This window comes from Phyllopteryx taeniolatus, chromosome 2 (genome assembly GCF_024500385.1).
Source record: "Phyllopteryx taeniolatus isolate TA_2022b chromosome 2, UOR_Ptae_1.2, whole genome shotgun sequence".
Classification (NCBI taxonomy): Eukaryota; Metazoa; Chordata; class Actinopteri; order Syngnathiformes; family Syngnathidae; genus Phyllopteryx; species Phyllopteryx taeniolatus.
In genome coordinates this window covers 19,391,792-19,414,862 of record NC_084503.1, presented here as the reverse complement: position 1 = coordinate 19,414,862, position 23,071 = coordinate 19,391,792, and the positions used below count along the sequence as shown (strand labels likewise).

The 23,071-nt window shown below is 42.7% G+C and overlaps 1 protein-coding gene across 3 annotated transcripts in view; it reads right to left on the bottom strand.

Annotated features, from left to right (window-relative positions):
- Window positions 1-2,840: 2,840 nt before the first annotated feature.
- The window catches only part of mpped2a (metallophosphoesterase domain containing 2a), a 76,418-nt gene continuing 56,187 nt past the window's right edge, over window positions 2,841-23,071 (bottom strand). For 2 of the 3 annotated variants that reach the window (XM_061764383.1, XM_061764392.1), the window contains exons 5-7: window positions 7,214-7,329; window positions 4,513-4,626; window positions 2,841-4,347 (exon numbers count right to left, since the gene is read on the bottom strand). In XM_061764383.1, coding sequence (XP_061620367.1) covers window positions 4,229-4,347; window positions 4,513-4,626; window positions 7,214-7,329 — 349 coding nt within the window. In that variant the 3' untranslated portion in view covers window positions 2,841-4,228. Of the gene's footprint in view, window positions 4,348-4,512; window positions 4,627-5,792; window positions 7,135-7,213; window positions 7,330-23,071 lie in introns of those variants that run through there. The other variant, XM_061764401.1, reaches the window with a different exon arrangement.

Genomic DNA, 23,071 nt, shown 5'->3' with positions numbered 1-23,071 from the left:
TCAAAATAAGAGATTTACAAACATCTTTTACTTGGGAACATTCTTGCCTATTGTCATGTTACGGTGTAAACCATTAAATGAATCATAATCAGTTTGTGTATTTTCTGCGCTGTCCATTTGAAATAATGTTCTGTTTTTGAATAAAGGGATGGAAATTTAAATGTTTTTTAATCTGATTCATTGATTAAGCAATAACTAAAGTAATCGTTAGTTGCAGCCAGAATTAATGTCATAGGCCCTCTTAATTAGGCAACCCGTAGTTCCGATGTCAATGACAGAGACCCTGTTCTTACAGTATTAGAATCCAGTGAGGGGACCTTCACAATGATTTTGAAGCTATTTATATGTGAATACGAGAGTTCTAGATGCTGTTGTTTTCACAAATAATTCTATAATCTGTTGAACGTGCATATATACAATATAGTGTTGAGTTGATAGATCGAAAAAAGTGTTGTGCTCCATTAAAGGGTCATGGCGTACACGAAAGTATTTATTACATCCCCAAGCCTATAGAGACAGCCTCTCAATGCAGACTAGAGGTGCCTGTATGCAGCCATGTCTCCCCTTGCTCGTCTGCGGCCCGTGTTAATATGATTAGACTGGATTATGGTAATGTGCGGGGGGATCTGGTGGGTTCGGGGCCATGCTTTGCCGCTCTTGTTTCGGGGAATAGCTAATTGGTTGGGCTGCTTTGATGTTGTGGTGACGAGAGAAGGGGGTTGGTGGGAAAAAAGGATGGCAGAGGCGCCTTACAAGTCAAGCCTGTTTTATTTTTGGACTACACTAAATGTGTGTTGGCGAGAGGTGGAAAGGAAGGAAACCTGATGAAATCATGTGAGACATGAGCTCCAACAATGATTTTATCTAGGCCTTATTGCTATGCTCTAGTTCATGGTCTGTATTTTTTTCCCCAAATGAATATCTCTAGAGGCTGAGTAGAGTTGGTGAGTGCAACGTAAAATGCAACATCACACGCACCATTGGGTTATACAGTGAAACCTCCATTAGTCAAGAGTCAGTCATTTTTTGGAGTTCAACTACAACTTTCGAGAAAAATATGCTGCAAAAGTTCAAACCAAATCTTGTAAGACTTCATCATCCAAAAGATTAGCTCCACAAGTGTGTTGCTTGTTTTTTTTGTGAGGTCACCATCAAAGGAAACCAATGTTAGCAGATGAGAAGTGTGTAATGACCACTAAACCACAAATGGAAGTTAATGTGCTATAAGAAAGGTCTTAAATTTCAATTTAATTCCACACCCTGGTGTGAGTTTTCATGTTATCTGGTTGGCTTCCTCTCACATTCCAAAAATATACGTTAGGTTAAATTGTTGACTTTTAGGTTTCCCTCGCCCGGACGCGGGTCACAGGGGCCCCCCTCTGGAGCCAGGCCTGGAGGTGGGGCTCGAAGGTGAGCGCCAGGTGGCTGGGCCTGCACCCATGGGGCCCGGCCGGGCACAGACCGAAAGGGTAAAATGGGTCCCCCTTCCCATGGGCTCACCACCTGTGGGAGGGGCCATAGGGGTCGGGTGCAGTGTGAGCTGGGCAGTGGCCTAAGGCAGGGACCTTGGCGATCCGATCCCCGGCTACAGAAGCTGGCTCTAGGGAATGTCACCTCTCCGGCACGGAAGGAGCCCGAGCTGGTGTGTGGGGTTGAGAAGTTCCGACTAGATATAGTCGGACTCGCCTCCACACACGGCTTGGGCTCTGGTACGAGTCCTCTTGAGAGGGGTTGGACTGTCTTCCACTCTGGAGTTGCCCACGGTGAGAGGCGTCGGTCAGGAAGTCGAATCTCAGATTCAGGAGGAGCAGTGTGGTTCTCGTCCTGGCCCTGGAACAGTGGAAAGCTCTGCACCCTTGCCCATGGTCCTCAGTCGGAAAAGGGTGGCGTGCCCTCTCCAGGTCGGGGATGAGATCCTGCCCCAAGTGGAGGAGTTCAAGTATCTTGGGGTCTTGTTCGCGAGGGAGGGAAAAATGGAACGGGAGATCGACAGGCGGCTCGGTGCAGCGTCTGGAGTGATGCAGACATTATATCTGTCCGTTGTGGTGAAGAAGGAGCTAAGCCGAAAGGTGAACCTCTCAATTTACCGGTCGATCTACGTTCCTACCCTCACCCATGGTCACGAGCTGTGGGTCATGACCGAAAGAACAAGATCCTGGATACAAGCAGCCGAAATGACTTTCCTCCGCAGGGTGTCCGGGCTCTCAGAGATAGAGCAGCTCGGTCATCCGGGAGGAGCTCAGAGTAGAGCCGCTGCTCCTCCACATCGAGAGGAGCCAGATGAGGCGGCTGGGGCATCAAATTCGGATGCCTCCCGGACGCCTCCTTGGTGAGGTTTTACGGGCTTCGTCCCACCGGGAGGAGAACCCAGGGATGACCCAGGACACGCTGGAGAGACTGTTTCCCAGCTCGCCTCGGAACGCCTCAGGATCACCCCGGAAGAGGGTGATCCTGAGGCTGGATGAAATGGGTAGGGAGAAGGAAGTGTGGGCGTCTCTGCTAAAGGTACTGACCCCGCAAACCAACCTCGGATAAGTAGAATAAAATGGATGGATGGATGGATAGATAAATGTTATTAAAATAAAATATACAATAAAAACAGAAGTTTGGCATTTAGCAAAACAAACTCTTCAAACCTTTTGCTTTGCAAAGTGACTTTCAAGTACAGACGCTCTCCACAAAACAATGTGAGTGGCATTTAGAAATATATTTTCTTTGGGATGCGGTACAGAAAATGGATGGATGGATGGATTTTCTTTGGGTCCTTAATGACGCCATTACTGCACGTCAACAGGGACGCTTTAAAGAAAGGCTCTGCGTACCATTAAAAGTCAAGACAGTTTCATAAGTAAAAATCTGCAATTTTATTTGCATATAAAGGCAGCTAAATATATCACAATGAACTGAAAAGAGAGGACTAACATTTCCATACAATCAGAGAGAGAGCGAGAGAGAGACAGAGAGCGAGAGAGAGAGAGAGAGAGAGAGCACGAAAAGAGCATTTACAGCAGCAAAGTCAAAACTACTATTGGCAATGTTTTTTTTTGTGCTAGCAAGATTGCATTTACACACAGTGCAAAATTAGAAAGAAAACAGAAAAATAAAACAGGAAAAAAAAATCTGATTTGACACTTGAAAGGACAACTTAAGCATGTTTAGGCAGGCGCGTTGCTGGGAATAAAGAGCACCTGATGGATTGTGACTGAAATTTTTTCTTTTCCTTTCATCCAAAATGATCAAGATTAAAAAACGATTACATTTTCTGTCAAGGAAATTATAAAGGAAAATCTTTCCTCCCCCCTTCAAACAAAACTTTCAGTACAGAGGTTTTACAACATGAATATATAATATATATACTTTTTATACATTAACTTTCCAAATTAGATCAGGAGTCATTGAATGGGATTGACTATAAAGTAAACATTTGGGCTGTAATTCAATAGCTTTCGGTCCCTGCATCCGCCAGGTGTTTGACAATAAATAAGGACATTTTTTTTTCTCTGATCTCACAGAGAGAGAGAGTGGATCTCTAGCTGAGAACATTAAAGCTAGTTTAAGGCAGCGTCTCTGTCAGCCAATAACAAAAAATAAAAAATAAAAAAATGAAAACTAAACACAAAATAGATGACACAACAGTAACACATAGAGGGCATTCATTGTCCGGTCAACGTTAAACCGAACAAGGAAATTGTACAAATTCACAAAGCATCACTTATCTTACAGATGTGGACAATATTTATCAAGAGCAAGATTGTTTAATCACAAAATCCCCCTGGAAAAGGAGAATACCAGTGTCCGCCTCCCAAAATTCTTTCTGCATTCTGGTGTGGTTAATGGATTTGTCTCCCTGTGATAAGAAGCAAAAAAACTGGAGCTCTGAGATGAAATTGAAGTCAGTACGATGACGTCAGGCCAAAAAAAGTGGCTCATAATTGGCAAAATAATGGAAAGGAAAGCCTTTATATAAAATCTGCCAAACATGTTGATTGTGTTTGGCAAACAGAATCACAGAACATACCAGAATAATTTAAAAAAAAGAACACCGATATTCTCCTTTAAATCTACGTTGCCCTGTCTATCCTGACACGTCTCCAAATATTCATCATTTTGGAGAGGACCATCAGTTTGCAAAAAACACATTCTTTGTTTTTTGTGTTTTTAAATCGACATACTTGTAGAAAATTGTTTTCTTCTTTCCAAGTGCCACCTGCCCCTCTTTCCTCTGCTCTCAGGAGCTGGAAGGGTTGGGCAGGTCAAACACGATGGGAGGGTTGGTCGGCTGGAAGCTGACGGTGCAGGTCGACGCGTTAACGAATGTTGTGTAACCGTCTGTCATGATGCCGTAGCCTGCGACAGAGAACACCCCAACGTCACATATCGTCATGTAATCATTGAAATCAATATCAAAGGTCTTAAAACTTTATCAGTTAACCATTTCATCCCTAGCTACAGTGCACCTTTCTTCATGCTACGAATTGCTAGAGATATGTGAAAACCAAAAGGGCAGCCTACCTTCATGTATGCCTCCAAAGGCATGGAGTTTGGGTCGCACCCTCTTCTGGACCGTGTTGAGCAGCTCCACACAGCCAACCCTCTGTAACTCCTTAGGAACCCAGTCTCGGAAACCTGCACGCACACAAACAAATTCAGACAATCCATTTTGTTTGAAATATACTGTACTGTTTACAAATTTTTGCTATTCTCAAAGAGTCTTGGTGCGGAAAAGCCTGAGTTCACTGTACATTTCATAGTCGAAAGGCATGCTGCTAATCCTGTCCAAGCAATTAGCAGTTTCTGCAACGCTGACAGGAATGAGACAGTAGATGGCAATGAATGGCCTTCATTGTGAAGCCACACAAAGTCAACTTAAACAACATGACTACCTCAGTAACCCATGTTATATATAATGCAGTCATTTCCACTTTTGATTATTATTTATGTTGCAAGTCACACCAGTTGCAATGCATTTAAACATAAGCAACCAGACAATTGAGTCATTACATATTCCTCTGGCCTTCACCATTACGAGCTTGCTTTTCCGTCTTGATTCATCATTAGATGTCTCTCATTATAGCAGAATTACTGATTGGTAGTAATGCCACTCACAAAATGCAATTTATTTAGAAATTTATTTAGGTCCAGACATCGGCTGAATTAAGATTATTTAGCCAAATTAGAACAATAGAAAGGGAGCTTGGCCAAAGCATATCAGGAAAAGGGAGTTTTTGTTTTTGAGCAAATTACTTTTGAAGCTATAAAGAAAACACTTTCAGACACACAATTCAGTTGTGAAAATTTTTGTGTGCACAGAGAATATTTTCTAAAAATGATAATTTCATGTCAATTATTATGTAAAATGCCATACACCTTTGCTTTAAATTAAGCAATGTTTGCAACACTCCAGTTTGTCAATGTCAATTTTCTTGGGCTGGCTGTCATGGAAACGTTATAACATCCATCCATCCATTTTCTGAGCCGCTTATCCTCACAGGGGTCGGGGGAGTGCTGGAGCCCATCCCAGCTATCATTGGGCATGAGGCGGGGCACACCCCGAACTGGTCGCCAGCCAATCGCAGGGCACATACAAACAAACAAACATTTGCACTCACATTCACACCTACGAGCAATTTAGAGTCTTCAATCAACATACCATGCATGTTTTTGGAATGTGGGAGGAAACTGGAGTGCCTGGAGAAAACCCACGCAGGCGGGGCCGGGGATCGAACCCGGGTCCTCAGAAGTGTGAGGCAGACGCTCTAACCAGTCGTCCACCGTGCCGCCACGCTATAACATAAATGTATAATTCATTCATTCATCTTCCGTTCCGCTCATCCTCACTAGGGTCGCGGGCGTGCTGGAGCCTATCCCATCTATCTCTGGGCGAGAAGCGGGGTACACCCTGAACTGGTCGCCAGCCAATTGCGGGGCACATATAAACAAACAACCATTCACACTCACATTCATACCTACGGGCAATTTAGAGTCTTCAATTAACCTACCGTGCATGTTTTTGGGATGTGGAAGGAAACGGGAGTGCCCGGAGAAAACCCATGCAGGCACAGGGAGAACATGCAAACTCCACACAGGCGGGGCCGGGATTTGAACCCCGGTCCTCAGAACTGTGAGACGGATGTGCTAACCAGTCTTCCACAATGCCGCCTATAAATGTATAAAATAAACATAAGTAACATTGTCATGTCCAACGGCCATTAATTGAAAAAACACACTAGGACAATAGGGATAGGCACAACAACCGATTAGTCAATTAAGTGATCTTTGAGGTAAAATGGAGTGAACTACTGTAGCTGTCTACTTAGTCTCATTTACAGGGATTCCTTGGGTTAAGACAAACTTATTACCCAAATTTGTACGTAAATTGGAATGTGCCTTAGTAATCAATAGTAGTCAGTAATAATCAGTAGTAATCAATGTCAACGCAGTGGTAGAGTCATAATTAAGGAAAATGTTTCTGAAAAACACATCCAGGCCATAAATATAAAACAATCAAAGGGAAAACAGCAGGTACCAAGTTAAATAAGCCAAGTCATTTACCTTTTCCTATTTTATGAAAATAATATTTAGGGCAACGAGGACTCCCCATAAAAAAATCTACTAACCGATTTATTGATCGTTAACTTAGCCCTATAGTTGATCAAGTAAATTTAGTCAAACGGCCACAAGTACAGCAAACCCCATTTTAACTACTTGTATATATCATTAAAATATTTGATTCAGACAACCAGCATATAGTATTGATGTTTCCATTTCTTTAGACACCCTCCAACCAAAATCTGATCATTGTGCTTGTTTGTGGCATCTGTCACAGTGGTACAAAATGGAGTTTCCATGCAATCAAACCCAGAAGCGTCAGCAGCAGCAGCAGCAGCCCCTCCGTAGGCAAGGGGGAAGGAAATCACTCAATAAAACCAGATGGAGAACACAACAAAGAAAAAAGGAGGGGAAAAAACAAGGGAGCCTAAACACCCAGAGAGAAAACGCAGTCAGCCTGTGGTGATAAAATCAACAATACATGTTTGTTCCTTTCATAAAGTCAAACAAATATTGAATCGTGAAGTGTGTTTAGGGTTCGATCTGCTACTGTTTCACCAGCTGCGGCACCTTCAGTATACAGCCCTGCAAATTCGGAACAATGAGGTACAAACCCATTAGATACGGTGTTTGGGGGGTGCTGTGATTGGTTAATTGGACTCACCCAACGGAGGGCCGTGGGTCATCAGGATGTCGATGCCTTCTGGGACGAGGTTCCATTTATCCAGCAGAGACTGACCCCGAGGCAGATTGAAGCCCCAGCCATTGAACCACGGAGACCTGCGAGAGGCGCATGGAAAGAGCTCGCATAATCATCATTACAACAAATACTTTATTCATTTTCACTTGATCTTTGCATGCCAGTACACAGTTAAATGCAAATACATTGAATGACATAACATACATGATAACAAGAAGCAAACTAATGATGATTATCTTTGAGCAGATTGTATAAGAGCGTACTTCCATCCCAGATAACACTCGCAAGTCAAGGACACACGGCCGCATTCCAAAAATAAAGAGTGAATATCTAAACAGTGGGGGGCTCTTGTTATGTGTCAACATCACACCCTCCCCAGCCCAGCACCAACCCGCTTCCAGATTGATTGACAGCAGCCGGGCCACCTCCGGCAGCTTGGATCAGAGTGTGCAAGCTCCGGGGTGACAAGCTGTGTCTTCCCTGGCAGACACAAAGAGAGCTTCCATGTAGCTGAGAGGGAACGTGGGATGGACGAACGGAAACTGAAGAACTAAAACAAAGGTTCTATGCACGTGCGGGAGGACAGAGAGAAATTGAGTAAATGGTGCTTGATAAATTGAGCCTTCATTTATCACAATAATGATAATAGCAATAGAGGGCTGACAAGAGGGGTAAGGAAGATAGATTATCACCATACAATCCTACGGGGAAAAAAAAAAACTGCACCAAAGCCACAAACAATAAGTAGATATTTGCTGAAGAAGACATTATTTGGACTCTGCTATTCTATGATTGTCTGGGACAGCCACTTAAAGATGCCTCTGTGTTTAGCATAAGCACAAGGGGGAAATAAGGGCTCCGAAATCATCAGTAGGTCCTGTTACAATGAGGGATGGGTAACCAGGCTGATCAATACTGACTCCAGCACAGAGTGGGTCCAAGCAGACAAATGAAAGGTTGTCTAACGTTATATCAGTATATCTATGCAGCTCCCAAATTTAAAACACAGTACTAAATTATTTAGACATTTTCTAGGTGGTTAAGAAAGGAGCATGTCACAGCTGTGGATTGGAAGAAGCGTGCGTGCACTGGGAGACCAAAGGCAGCTTCGGAGCTCACTCTTCGATTGGCTCGCTCAGTGGAGAGCTGAGAAATGAGGTTAAAAATTAAACGTGAGGAGCAAGGGGAGCTAAGGCCACAGACTCAACTGATTAATTAGAACTAATCACACAAATCAGAGCTAATGGAAGTCTAATGGATTACTGGAAGGACTAAGCACTTCTGCGAGGGAAATAGGGTAGCTGCTGTGGCGGCGGCTTGAGGAATCTTAGAAAGCCGTGAATCAGAGTTGAGCTGGCCTGCTCGCTTGGCTACACACACAAGTCACCAGCGCGACATTTATCTGACTAATAGCAACAAGGCCAAACTTTGAAAAATGGCGAAACACATTTATTTGCCCTCCCCAGCCAGAAAAAAAAATGCTATCGTCAAAGAAAAACACATAAAGAGCGGGGGTTTTGCTGGGTCTTTCACATCCTCTTTGCTGTATAAACGAATTCATCTGGGAGATGAAACATAAACCCCTGACATGAGCCGTGGATCCGGAGCCAAGCCAAAGGTCCTGACTGAATGCAGAACAGGGCGCTGCAGCCGCCGCCACAATGGCCCCATTGTCAGATGTCTGCATGTGAAATTTACCCTCCATCCAAGTGCATTTGTTAACCCCCACCACGATTAATGGCATCGCAGTCAAATAAAGGGGAGATGGTTTCCTGTGCAGCATGGGCACAAGCCTTTATCATATATGCACTGCTGCCTGAGTGTGTGTGATGTTTGTGGTGAGTGCATTTGTGTTGTGTGAATTTTGTATGCTCCTTAGTGGGATTTTAGAATTGCTATACTCTATACAGTGAACCCTCGTTTATCGCGGGAGTTAGGTTCCAGGACTGGGCGCGATAAGCGAATTTCCGCGAAGTAGAGACACCATATTGATTTAATTATTTAACGGGTATTTTGACCTTTTAAAACCCTCTCTATAATATTATTCATAGGATAATCATATCATAGGATATCACATTATTGCACACTACTTAGCAGTAACAATTAAAATTAAATAAAAAAATTAAAATGGGTACTGTACTGTAAATAACGTCCAAAGATATAACTTAAAAACCCCCCAAAAAAGTCAAACCGGGAAGTAGCGTGGTTTCACTGTATTTCAGTACTGTATATAGTTATGAAGAATAATACTGTACTAGAGTATACTATATTATAATACAGTGAAATCAGTATATGTCGAAGAGTGAGAATATTTAGAGCCCTGTCATGTCTTATTGACACTTGCCATCTGGAGCTTGTTGCCATGGAAACAAAGCAGGCTCAGGATGATGCAAAATACATTAACCCCCCCAAAAAAGAACAAGTCAAAGTAACAGAAGAAGAAAGGAGGATATTCGATAACTCAAATAACAGCATTTGGCTCCGACACACAAAAAGCTTCACAAGCACAAAGGCGGGTAACCGTGGTAACAGGCACATTTAATGATCCCCCAGGGAATCAAATGGTGGAAATAGGTTAGAAATCAGCCTGCAGCAGAGGTGGTGCAGACAGAACCAATTTAGCCTTTGTGTGCAGAACGCCAATATTCAATTAAGCTCTTGGACATCATTAGGATGTCGTCTCTCTCTCTCAGGGCGTGACTCTGCCGTTAACCTCCTTCGGGGTCCCGAGGCAGGCAAAAATACCTCCCAACACTTGGCACCAGAGGACCTTATTGTTTTACCAAAATGAGCGTACGAGTCCACAAAGAAATGTAATTGAAAACCATCATAACAATAATAATAATAACATAAAAGCCTAGGTGCTCCCAAGAGGACCTCCATTCTTTGTTCACATTCTTGCTGAAGTTGGCTGGATCGGGCCTTAAAGTTTCGCTGCTGTGTCCTCGTACCTCTGGACGCATTTCACATACATTCACCAATATGAGCCCAAGATGACTCGGCTAATAAAAAACACAACATTTACTGTATTAGGTACCATGAAAAAGTTGGAGAAAGTGATATGACAGTTTGGAAATCCCTACAACAAAGCCAGTTTAAGGGGCCTGGTTCACAGCATCAAGCTGGAAAACGAGGTAATGATACTTTTTTTAACTTATTATTATTCGAAACTCTGATTCGAAACAGAGTCTGTTGAGTGAGAAACCTGTACGCTGACCAATCTCACACCAACACACAAAGGTGACCCCATGAAGATGTTTGTTTTAGTTTAGCATTCTTGCACATTCTCTGTCTCACACATTCACAGGCAGACAAAACCTCAGAGAAAGAAACAGGAGTGTGCATGTGCTTGGGTCAAAACAAGAGTCAGATACGCTCTGATCCACCACCTTTAAAAGCCAGAGACTTGCTGCACCATTGGATATCACCGTGGTGCTGGATACATGATGGCACAAACAAGCGCCACCGTGATCAGATAGATAACAAGGGAGAAGCGGGTTTTTGTGTGTACGTGTGTGAGACTCTAGGATCAGCGATCCATCGTGTCTGGCTTCTTGAGTCAGAGAGGCCCTGAGGTCAGAGAAGGGTGGGGTCTAATTGATCAACCTGTCACAACCAATGAGGAGGGTCATGTTAATGGGACTTTTATAAGCCTCACGGGGTGCACTACCTGACACTCAGTTGTAGGAGTATGTGCAAAGCAGTCCGACGTGTGTGAATCTGTGTATGTGTGCGTAATCCCAGAGTCCAGGTAGCCTTATTAAAAGGAGCCAAGTGGAGGCTTTTGACAAATGGCCTCTCAACACCAAGGCCACCTTTGCAAATTTTAGGGACAGGGTGGAAAGTGAAGTCACAGGGCTGAAGGGTATGTGTGTGCGTGTGCACGCGTGTGTGTTCTTTTGCAGCACTAATAACCTGTGCCTAGTGACTGATGGAGTGTGGAATGGATTAATCTTGCTGCAGTCATGCTGCCAAAGCCAAGATGCTAAGGGTTGACCACCAGACTTAAGTCCGCTAAGCTAAGGCTATAACCATAGGGACATGTTGGCGCGCACACACAGATACACAAGCACTCTCCCCAGGGTTTGTCTCCATGCTGAGATGCAGCCAGCTGCAGTTTGACCTGCAGACCAGCAACGTAAAACAACCGCTGTCTGAGCCAGCAGATGCTTCGTAGCAAACACAGCTGCTCTCACTGACCTGGCAGCTTCAAGCTATTCACAACACACAGGGCTGTCGTTCTGCGTGTGCGCGCGCACGCGTGTGTGTGTCAAATGTTGTAGCAGGGAATTATAAACAAACTGCAACATTATGCATGTACAGACACACACAAAGTATTAGCATTTACGATACAATCACAGTCACTTATGATTGTGTGATTCTGGGTTTGGGGAAGACTGAACCAGAATCCACAACAAGGGCCTGATTTACTTAAGGTTTACGCATGCAAAAACGAGGTTTAATTTGTTTGCTTATGCAAGCTCATCAACTAACTGGGCGCACCCAATATTATGTCTGCCAAATGCACAAAATTGATGCACACTTCATTTTGGAAAAAGTATATAAAAATAGATTAATTTAACGTCCAATGGGATGCATCAAGCCTGAGACGAATTGTGATGGCTGATTTTGCGTCTTTAAATAGCGCGTCTAATGGACAGGCGCAAATCGGTGCCATCTTAGCGCAGGCAAAATGAGTTGAAGTGGGCCAAACTTTACTGCATTTCCTAGTGTCTTTTCAGTGAATTTGGTCACAAATGGTGCTGGCCTCTCCCAGTGCATTTTCCTGGTGGGCTGTCTCTATCCCGAACTTTAAACACAATGTTACGCAGGATGGATACATATGTCCAATTGTTACACATGCGGGATGAATTTCGGCTTCCCCAAAATTATTGCAGCAATTGATTTATTTTCTGAAACTCTATCATATATTTGTTTGCCTTTTCCACTAACACTTCAAACTTCATTTCGTGCTTGTAGTTCTTTCCAAATGCTCTATGGTGAAAACCATCACTTATCTAAAGCGCAAAATTCTCTTTTAAATATGACCGTCGCCACCACTTTTACAACTGTACAACAATCGGTTAGTGAGTGCACAGGCAATACAGCGCCCACTATTTGAGATTCTGGTAAATCAGGCCCAAATGCGGAACGATGGATGCATCATATTATCTATGTGCCAGCACTCTATCCATGATAAAAAGGCATTTGGCCAACTTTGTAGGAACACAGAACCTTAAAATTAGAGCGTTTGTTGTTTTCTTGCCTTCATGACTATTAGGTCATTTATAAATTATTGATATAAAAATAGCATTTTAAAGTAGAAATTATTTCCCAGCTGTCGTTAAACCTACAACTACACCATCTGGCTTATTTAAAGCATTTGCTTGCATCTCATGACAGTTAAAATGACAGCCATAAATCTCTTGTTAAGTCTGATTTATGGTGATTTTGTCAGGCAATATAACAATGAGCTGGTAAAGTTAATGGTATGTCATTAAAATACAGTTTCCTCCTCGCTATGTTGATTGACAACAACAACATAAAATGTGATTGAAAGCAAGTGAGACAGACTATATAATGTAGTGAATTGCGCTGCAATCAAGCGACCCAGTAGAAGTGATAACAGAAAGCAGTGTTGCTATAAAATATAGATGGAACTAACAGCGTGTTCAGCAGAAGACTCACTGATGGCAGAAAACTATTTATGTGAAATATTTGTGTCTGGAGGCTTGTGAGCAGAGTGTGAGCTACTAAAATCTGTGTGTATGGAGCACAGTGTAGTGTGTGTATGCTTGTGAATGTGGCAGGTGGAGCTCAGGAAGAGCAGTGAGGTGTTGTAGGAACACGGATATGAACATAGAAGTTTAGGAGGCAGGGCAGGTCCACGGAAAATAGAAACCAGATGAATAAAAAGAGGAGGAATCTGGGTCCTATTCACGGAGCCTGTATGGGGGCTCAGGGGGCAGGGGCAGAGACCTATTCAACCTGCCCTGAGACACAGGGCCATGGGTCCCATTACCCTTCTCCAGCCCCGACCGCCGTGAACTTGATCCATGAGAACAATGCAGAACAAGGGAGGGTGGCGGGGGCAAGTGGAGTGAAGGGGAGGCAGAGAGGATAATATATCTGGGAAATTTGGTGACAAAAACTGACAGGCCACGTTTCATTCCCAACTCCCCTCTAAGAACCACGTTGAAGCCTTTTGTCAGAGCAAATAAAAAAGAAAAAACGAAATGTAAAACTGGGCCCACTTACTGCATACATTTATTTTAGTGATGCTCCGAACTGAAAATTGTTGGTGGAAAACAAAAACCGAAAATTGGGAACCAAGGCCGAAAACTGAAACACCATAAGAAATGATGCCATTTAGTCGTAAAATTGCATGTATGGCTTTAACTGTGTACTGACCTCACTAAAAGCAAGGGATTGCCATTGCATAAATTAATACTAATGCTTCAAAGAATAAACCAATTACAAAATGTTAAATTTTTCACTCTTTCTTATATTGCAGCCATTTGCTTAATCATTTAAGTTCATTTGTTCCTCATTAATGTACACACAGCACCCCATATGGACAGAAAAAAAAAAGGGAATTGTTGAAATTTTTGCAGATTTATTGAAAAAGAAAAACTGAAATATCACACAGCCGTAAGTCTTCAGACCCTTTGCTGTGACACTCAAATATTCAACTCGGGTGCTGTTAATTTCTTCTGATCAACCTTGAGATGGTTCTACACCTTCATTGGAGTCCAACTGTGTTTGATTATACTTATTGGACTTGATTAAGAAAGCTACACACATGTCTATATAAGACCTTACAGCTCACAGTGCATGTTAGAGCAAATGAGAATCATGAGGTCAAACGAACTGCCTGAAGAGCTCAGAGACAGAATTGTGGCAAGGCACAGATCTGGCCAAGGTTACAAACAAAATTCTGATGTACTTAAGGTTCCTAGGAGCACGGTGGCCTCCATAATACTCCAGAGAGGCAGTCGGGAAATGGGAGAAAGTTCTAGAAAGTCAACAATCACTGCAGCGCTCCACCAGTCGGGGCTTTATGGCAGAGTGGCCCGACGGAAGCCTCTCCTCAGTGCAAGATGCATGAAAGCCTGCATGGAGTTTGCTAAAAAACACCTGAAGGACTCCAAGATGGTGAAAAATAAGATTCTCTTGTCTGATGAGACCAAGATATAACTTTTTGGCTTTAATTCTAAGTGGTATGTGTGGAGAAAACCTGGCACTGCTCATCACCTGTCCAATACAGTCCCAACAGTGAAGCATGGTGGTGGCAGCATTATGCTGTGGGGGTGTTTTTGAGCTGCAGGGACAGGACGACCGGTTGCAATCGAAGGAAAGATTAATGCGGCCAAGTACAGGGATATCCTGGACGAAAACCTTCTCCAGAGTGCTCAGGACTTCAGACTGGGCCAGAGGTTCACCTTCCAACGAAACAATGACCCTAAGCACACAGCTAAAATAATGAAGGAGTGGCTTCAGAACAACTCCGTGACTGTTCTTGAATGGCCCAACCAGAACCCTAACTTAAACCCAATTGAGCATCTCTGGAGAGACCTGAAAATGGCTGTCCACCAATGTTCACCCTCCAACCTGACAGAACTGGAGAGGATCTGCAAGGAGGAATGGCAGATGATCCCGAAATCCAGGTGTGAAAAACTTGTTGCATCATTCCCAAAAAGACACATGGCTGTATTAGCTCAAAAGGGTGCGTCTACTAAATACTGAGCAAAGGGTCTGAATACTTATGGTAGTAGAATATTTCAGTTTTTCTTTTTTAATAAATCTGCAAAAATTTCAACAATTCCGTTTTTTTCTGTCAATATGGGGTGCTGTGTGTTCATTAATGAGGATGTTCATAAATGATTAAGCAAATGACTGCAATATAAGAAAGACTGAAAAATGTAAGGGGGTCTGAATACTTTCCGTACCCACTGTATATATATATATTTTTTCAAGTTTTCCAATTATGCCCAAGGAGTTGGTAACAAGAGTCCATTAATTTAATCTTCTACTTGAATCCCTTTTCAACTGTCCTTACTGGTAGCATGCCTTTTGCGATACACTTTGTTTGTTGTGCTTAGATGAGGTGGTGCACACTACTACGCTTGTCAGACTTCACAAAACCAAAATAACGCCACACTGCCAAACTTTTCAGCCCTTTCTTGTCAACGATGTCATCTGTTGAGCCTCGGGCTGTGTCTCTTGCTGTTTCTTACGAGGGGACACTCGGTTTCCTTTTTTTCCAGCACTCTGGCATGGCTACAGCAGCAGGCTACAAACATCTCACTGCTAATGTGCTGTGTGCGTCCACCTGACTTCGCATGTTTCTATTGACGCCACATGACTATTTCAAAGCGGAGCAACTCGCCTTAGTATTGTCTGTGAAAACATGGACGGATGCAATCAATCGAATTCTATTGACCGTGTCTCATATGTTTATCAAGGAAAAGTTATTTTGAGATATGTGTCATCGTTTTATTATCGCCCAGCCCTAATTAAGATATATTTTGACGGTCCATGAAGCACGCTACCTTGTTGATGGCCCCTCCGAGCTTTATCTAGAGAAGCACGCGGTGGCTGCAATTTCTAAATGTGTCATCACAACATCCACAACAGCTTTCGAAAATTTTCGTTGACCGAATTTTATTTACATTTATTTATTATTTAAATTTTAAACATATTTGTTTGAAAGACTCAAATAATATGAATTAAAATTTCCAGGAAGCTGGGCTACAGTACATGATTGCATGTGTACTCATCCCAGAGGAAAGCTTGAAAAATATCCACTTATTCTACATTTAACGTTCAACTGTAACCTCCAATTAATTGTATCAACAAAGCAAACACTTTGTTCCACTCAATGATTTAAACAAATCTTTAAGGCGCTTTTCTTCATCAAGCTACATAATCAGTGTGATCAAAGACAGATAACAGGCTGAGATAAAAATAATTATCCTATAACTTAGATTAGCCAATCAATCCACATCTGTAAAGTACTTGTACTGCAAGTATTTCCTTACATTTCCTTCTCAGCAAGTTTACAACAATTTAAACAAAGAAAGATTCAATTGAAGTTCACTGCTTGTTGGGACTTTGCATGTGCCAAACAAAGCTCATCGATGCAGGTTATGATTATAGACTTGTTAGTTTCTCATATTAGAAAGCCAACGTTCCAAAGCCTGACCCTTTTTCACAATCTTTCACTGCTAAAAAGATGTGTGCCTTCATTGAATTAATCTTATACTATACAGGACAATAGAAAATGCTCTAATGGTTTGAACTTTGCAAACACAACCTTACATTTTTAAGCAATACTGATAGACCGATGCACATATAATTAATTTGAGGGGATGAATCTTCCCATTATGTGTGTATCAGACATGTAATTCAGCAGAATGAAAAGCAGGTTTGGAATAAAACCCACCAAAATCTACACCCTGTATCACCTCTTTAGTCTTGTTTCTAAAAGCGTTCAGTCTTCTGTCAAGGACAAATGAAGCTACGGTGCAATTTTGCATATGTAGTTTTTGCTTCTATTTTTTTTGCTGTGTATTGTGCGCAACTTTCTTCCTGAGAAAGTTGGGGAAAGAAAGCTACAGGTTTTCACAGAGACCTGTCAAAGCGCTGAGAGAACACCCTGCCTAGTACCAGCATAACAGGCTGCCAGTTTATGCTATAGAGGTCAATGATTGAGGGTGTGCGAAGTGAAGGGGGGTGTTAAAGGCAACAGGAAGGGCTGATGGGTCAAAGCAGTGCAGATACATGCCACTCTGTCTGCAGCTATTGTCTTGACCTCACAACGAGTGGATGTTAGCGAGGGCACTGAGCAACAATAGGCACAGGAAAGCACACAAACTGGTATTGTTGGTCTCCAGGGTTTGTATACAACAGGCTGGAATGCAGACTACACACAGCAACATGTACTAAAGGCGAGTGCGGGCACAAATACACGACAAAGACAGTATTGTGAACCATACAATATCAGTTAATTAATTACTCAAGTTGGACTAGACCTCTTAGTTTACCATGAATATTGCTTGCTGATCTTGACAAGACATGGTACAAGTCTACTCTCAAATGGGAACAGTTTGGGGAAGAACCCTTTCTGTTTTAGCATTGCTGGGCCTCAGTGCGTCACAGCAATCTAGTGTGGCAGAACCTCAGAACGGTGACTTCAACCACCCCAATCTCAAATATCTTTTGGATAAACTACAACGGAGATAGAACTTAAGCGACAAAAGGCAGACTAGGCCAGGTTGTTTTCTGCAGGTGCCCCAATATTTGCATTGATGCATGTATGTGTGATATGACCAATATTGAATAGAATAATTGCATACAGTATACCCCTGCATGTTTGCAGTTTGGCATTTGGGAATTCACTATTTGCTGATTATTATTATTTTTAAACCTATTCTCCCTTATTTAAGGAAAAACTTGCGTACTTGCACTTTTCTGTAACGTGGCAAAAAAAGGTAACATTTTTTTTAATTTTCATGGCAAACTGTCTACAGTATACATTATATTGCTATGCTGTAGCATCTCTAATTGAGACAACAAACATTTACCATCGGCCGTAACTACGCAAAAAACATCAAACTAGTGGTCCGCTCAACCAAACTTCAGGTGAACGTTCCGCCTAATCACACGCTCACTTGATCCACTTCCAGTCCCAACTCGCTGATCCACTGACAAACATTGTATTGTAGCATCACTTTAATTAATACAACAAATGCTTACTATCGGCCGTAAACATGCCAAAAAATAAACTCGTCCGCTCAACCAAACTTTTGCGGCAGAATGCAGAAGTTCCACCTACAAACGTGATTAATTGCTCCACTCCCCAACTCGTTCATCCGATCAAATCTGACAGCAGCTCTGTTAGATTTGTGATTGACAGTCACCAGGATTGGATGGGAAGATGGGGGCGCCCATGTTTGCTGCGGCTGCATTGGCTCACGATAATTTTGCCAAACTAGGACTAAAAAAGGCATCAAAACCAGTGGAATCAGTGAACAGCTCAGCAGAACTTCACTAAACCTATCTACGAATGGCAGTTCATGTGATTGTGTGGATGCAGTGGTTTTGTGTCAGTAAACAGGAAAACGCAAGCCATTCTACGGAACCTTGGTCTATGAAACCGCCATTTCCCACCAGCACAGGCCGCTCCAGCAGAGTTGGCACGATTGATGTAACTGTAACGTGGTTTTTGTGTGCAGTCGAATGTTTTCGTCATTGTTTTACACTGGACTTCATCGCTACAGTAATTCTTCTTCTTCATCATCATAATTGTTGATGTTTACGTACAGGCATTGTACACGGTGTAGCAGCATGCTTAGCTTTAAGCAACATGTTTACTGTGCTGTCTTTTTAAGGTTAGAACAATGTTTCAAGAGTTTGTAAAGTTCTGAAATGAATAATAAAGCATTTTGGGATCATAGTTTGTGGTAGATTCATGGTTTAAACTCTTAATAGAGACAATTGTATTCACTTATAGGGGAGCTCCAATTATTTCCGTAAATATTCTGTTTGTGGTCAGGCTTGGTCCCTATCCCTCGTGAATAGCGGGGATCAATTGTTTCTACTCAGGGTTGAAATGATTAGTACATTGTCCAATGAGGGAATAAAACCCATACCAACTGACAATGACGATGGAATGGATTTTTTTGTTTTGTATTTCTATGAAAAGCAACAGCTTTGCAAATAGATCATTCAAAAATGGAAACAAAATATTTTTTACTTGCTGACTGACAGTTCAATAAGTCAGATCAATAACGTTGATTATTTTATTATTATTTTGATATTGACACCTTGCTGTAGCTGTCATCCATGCTGGTGGTCCAAACTGTAGCATATTGAGATAAGCAGTGTCCTGTTCTTGCCACGGAGAGCTGTGGAGGGGTCAGCAGGAAGGAAGGGAAGTGCAGCAGGATGATGTGAATGCTATCACAACTGAGCAGAAAGCCGTAGGTCGACTGCCACTCTGTTTATGAAGCTGTCGTTACTCAAGTGATTGATAGCTCACTACACACAATCCACATCTACCTTTTTGGCCACACAAAGACATTGGAGACAAAGTGGACTTTAAGTCACTATTCCATTTACAATATGCATGTAGTCTCCAGCACTGTTAGCATATTTGCTTGTTTAACGCTGGCGATCCTGGGCCATCCAGCCACAACTGAGCTCAAACCCGTGCTGACACCATGTCACCGGTTGGAAGCTGACTGCACTGATCACTGAACTAAAAGCCCTGGGCTGCTAACTCAGCGGCCAACACCCTCTTTTAAGGACTGGAGAGTGAGGCTTCCCAATGTAAATCCGCACAGCCTAGCTGGCTCGCGTTACAATCAACCCCCCAAACCTTACTCCCAATCTGGGTAATGGCACCATTGCACACCAGGGCTCAAACCCACGCTTCCACTGTGGCACAGGTTGGAAGTCGATTGCATTGACCTCTGAGCTAAAAGCCCTGTGCCGCTAACTCAGGAGACAGCAGAGAGTGAGGTTTCTCGACATACTTACACAGCTTAGCTGGCTCCCCTTACACTTGCATGCATGGTATTTGTCAAAATAGACCCTATAAAAGGATTATTGATAGGCATGTAATCCATTTGTGGAGTAATTAATAAAATAAATAAATTAGCCGAAAAGAAACCACTTGAGACCTTCAAGATGGCGCCTACCCATGCGTTCGCCTCTTTACGTGCTCTCTAGTATTGTCTATGTTTTTGTGTTTTTCTGTCATCTTTGGAGACATTACGCAACTCACTTACACAGGGGAAGACTTGCTAAACATTAGGGAGTCTACCCCGAACATTCTTTCACCAACCTTCGCAAATCCGTTCAGTTTTTTCTCCAAGTTACTCACCGGAGGGGTGGCTGTGGTCTATGGAGGCGAAGGGGGGAAGTGCGCCGGCATCCAAGTGAAGCTCCGTAAGAGAGGCTACCGATTGGCGCTCCCGTCGATTCACCTCGCACATCTACGCTCCTTACCCAACAAAATGGACGATATTCATCTGACAAAGACCAGTAAAGACTTTGGACCTTCCGCCGCCTTGTGCTTCCCGGAGACATGGCTTTGTGAACGCATCCCCCATGGCGCCGTAATGCTTCCGGGCTTCCAACTACACCGGCGACTTATCGGGGAAAACAAAAGGTGGTGGGATATGCTTCTATATCGACGAAAAATGGTGTACCGACGTCACGGAGCTCGGCACACACTGCAGCCTGGACTTGGAGTCGCTGTTTTTGAAGTGTAATCCATTCTACTCTCCACGTGAGTTCACATCTTTCATTCTCACCGGTGTTTACATTCCTCCTCAAGCTAACACGAATGCCGCACTGCTAATGCTCGCTGAACAAGTTACCGAAAAAAAAAAAAAAAAAAAACGCCCTCACTCACCCCTCATTATTCTTGGGGACTTTAACAAAGCCAAACTCAACCACGAACTCCCTATGTACAAGCAGCACATCGACTGTCCTACCGGAGAAAATAAAATTTTAGACCACCGCAATACTACGCTAAAAAATGCATACAGTGCTATGCCTCCTGCTGCTCTGGGCTCATCTGATCACTGCTTAATTCACTTAATACCAACATACAGGCAACAACTTAAATGCGCGAAGCCTACGGTGAAAACATTGAAGAAGTGGACCAACGAAGCAAAGATAGAACTTCAAAGCTGTTTAGACTGCACAGATTGGAGTGTCTGAAAATTCTACTGGCAGTCTAGATGACTATATGGACACTGTCACATCCTATATCAGTTTCTGTGAAGAGGTGTGTGTACCAACGAAGTCATTTTGCACGTTCAATAACAATAAGCCGTGGTTAACTGCCAAACTTAAGCAACTTCGCCAGGCTAAAGAGGACGCATACTGAAGTGGGGTTAGAGCCCTGTATAATTGCGCTAGAAACACGCTGACTAAATAAATGAACATCACAAAGAGAAATTACGCAGTAAAGTTAGAAATACAGTTTACTGCTAACGACTCTAAATCAGTCTGGCACGCAATACAATTAATTACAAGCGACCATCCCCCCAAGCTGATAACAATAAAAGACTAGCCGACGACTTGAACACCTTCTACTGCAGATTTGAAAAGGTCACTTTCATTGTACATTACTTGTGCACTCACTGTAGTAGTTTCGCCATGCTGCACTATTTGCATATCTGTTGTTGACCCATACTGGCCACTCATGTGCTTGAGTAGCATCTGCACCATTTGCACAATTGACATTGTCCCAGATTATCGGACTACTAGTCACTTCATACATCAGCAATTTCTTGAAGCCTCTGCGCCCTTTTCACAATGGTCATTGCACCAGAATATTGTTCTATTTCAAACGGCTCTAATTGCTAGAGGACATTTTGCACAATTGTCAAAATCAATAAATAAATACATAAATAAATAAGTAATTGTACCGGCATTACCACATTACTGGTAACTGTCTCAAAAGTATTCTCTGTTGTCGTACTAGAGCGGCTCCAACTATCGGTGACAAATTCCTCGTGTGTTTTTGACATACTTGGCAAATACAGATGATTCTGATTCAAATTCTCAACATTTTATAATCTCAAAGTAATATCAAGAAGAGCATATGCTTCCCCACAAAAATACAGTATATATACTTGTGATCTGGCTGCATTAAGTCAGCGAAATAACATCAAGTTTCAATTCTGAGCCTTTTCTCATTTCCCTTTTAAACAATGTTCTCCATCTTTTAAAGCATGAAATCAAACTCCCCTCTCTGTTTTAAAAGCCTTCCACCATTTAATGTATGTGGAACTTTATGGCTGTGTTCAGCCGTGTTGTCACTGAATGCATTACTTATTCATCTGGGCCTTTCACTTGTGCAGAAAAATAATAGGTGCCAGCACTAGGTTGGTAACCTTTCACACCAGCTACAAAAAGAATAATGCCCTATACTGTGAGACACCACTTAACATCAAACCTGTGTTTCAGCACAGAAAAAAAAGTCACAACAATTAAGGATAATGCAAGGCTACCAAACCTCAGGCAGAGACACATGGCTTCCTCTGCTGTTCAAATATTTATCCACTCAAAGCAGGAGACGCAGTGTGGGACATAAAACAAGATGGCGCCCTATTGATTTTGCCAGAATTTGCCAGCGCACATCACGACCAAACAGATGGAAGGATTCCATGTCTCTCTCTCTCTCTCTCTCTCACACACACACACACACACACACACACACACACACACACACACACACACACACACACACAGCTGCCCGTCCTTTAACCACATATTGATGGTGGAGGAGCCTACTGCTGCTTAGTAAGTTTGTAGCACCTTCTCTGGAATGAGTTGCTAGCCTGGGGTCGGGTTCTGGGTGGGAGCTGGGACTGATTGCCATGTACTACCTGGCTGAGCCGTCTTGGGCTCACTTCCAGGGGATTGTGATTGCATTTTATCGCCTAAAGCAGTCTGTCTATGCCATGTATCCCTCCTCATGTTGAAGACATCTGGCTAGCTCTGGGCTACTGTAGTTTCCCCCTGCTCCCTACAGTGCTAATTCTTTTGATTAACCCTGCATTGCTCATAATCACAACCAGAGCTCTCCTTCCAAACCTGAAATACCTGCATACCGTAAACAGAATTGGGAAAATATAGTTAAAATATGAGAATAGGGCTGAAAGGTTTGGACTGTAAGGGGAAAAGGTTACTAGGCTTGTTTGACCATCTGATTAACATCAACATCAAAGTGGAAGTTTTGTGCACAATATGAATATGATGTCTACATTGTATAAAGTGAGTCGGGCATTTATAAGAACA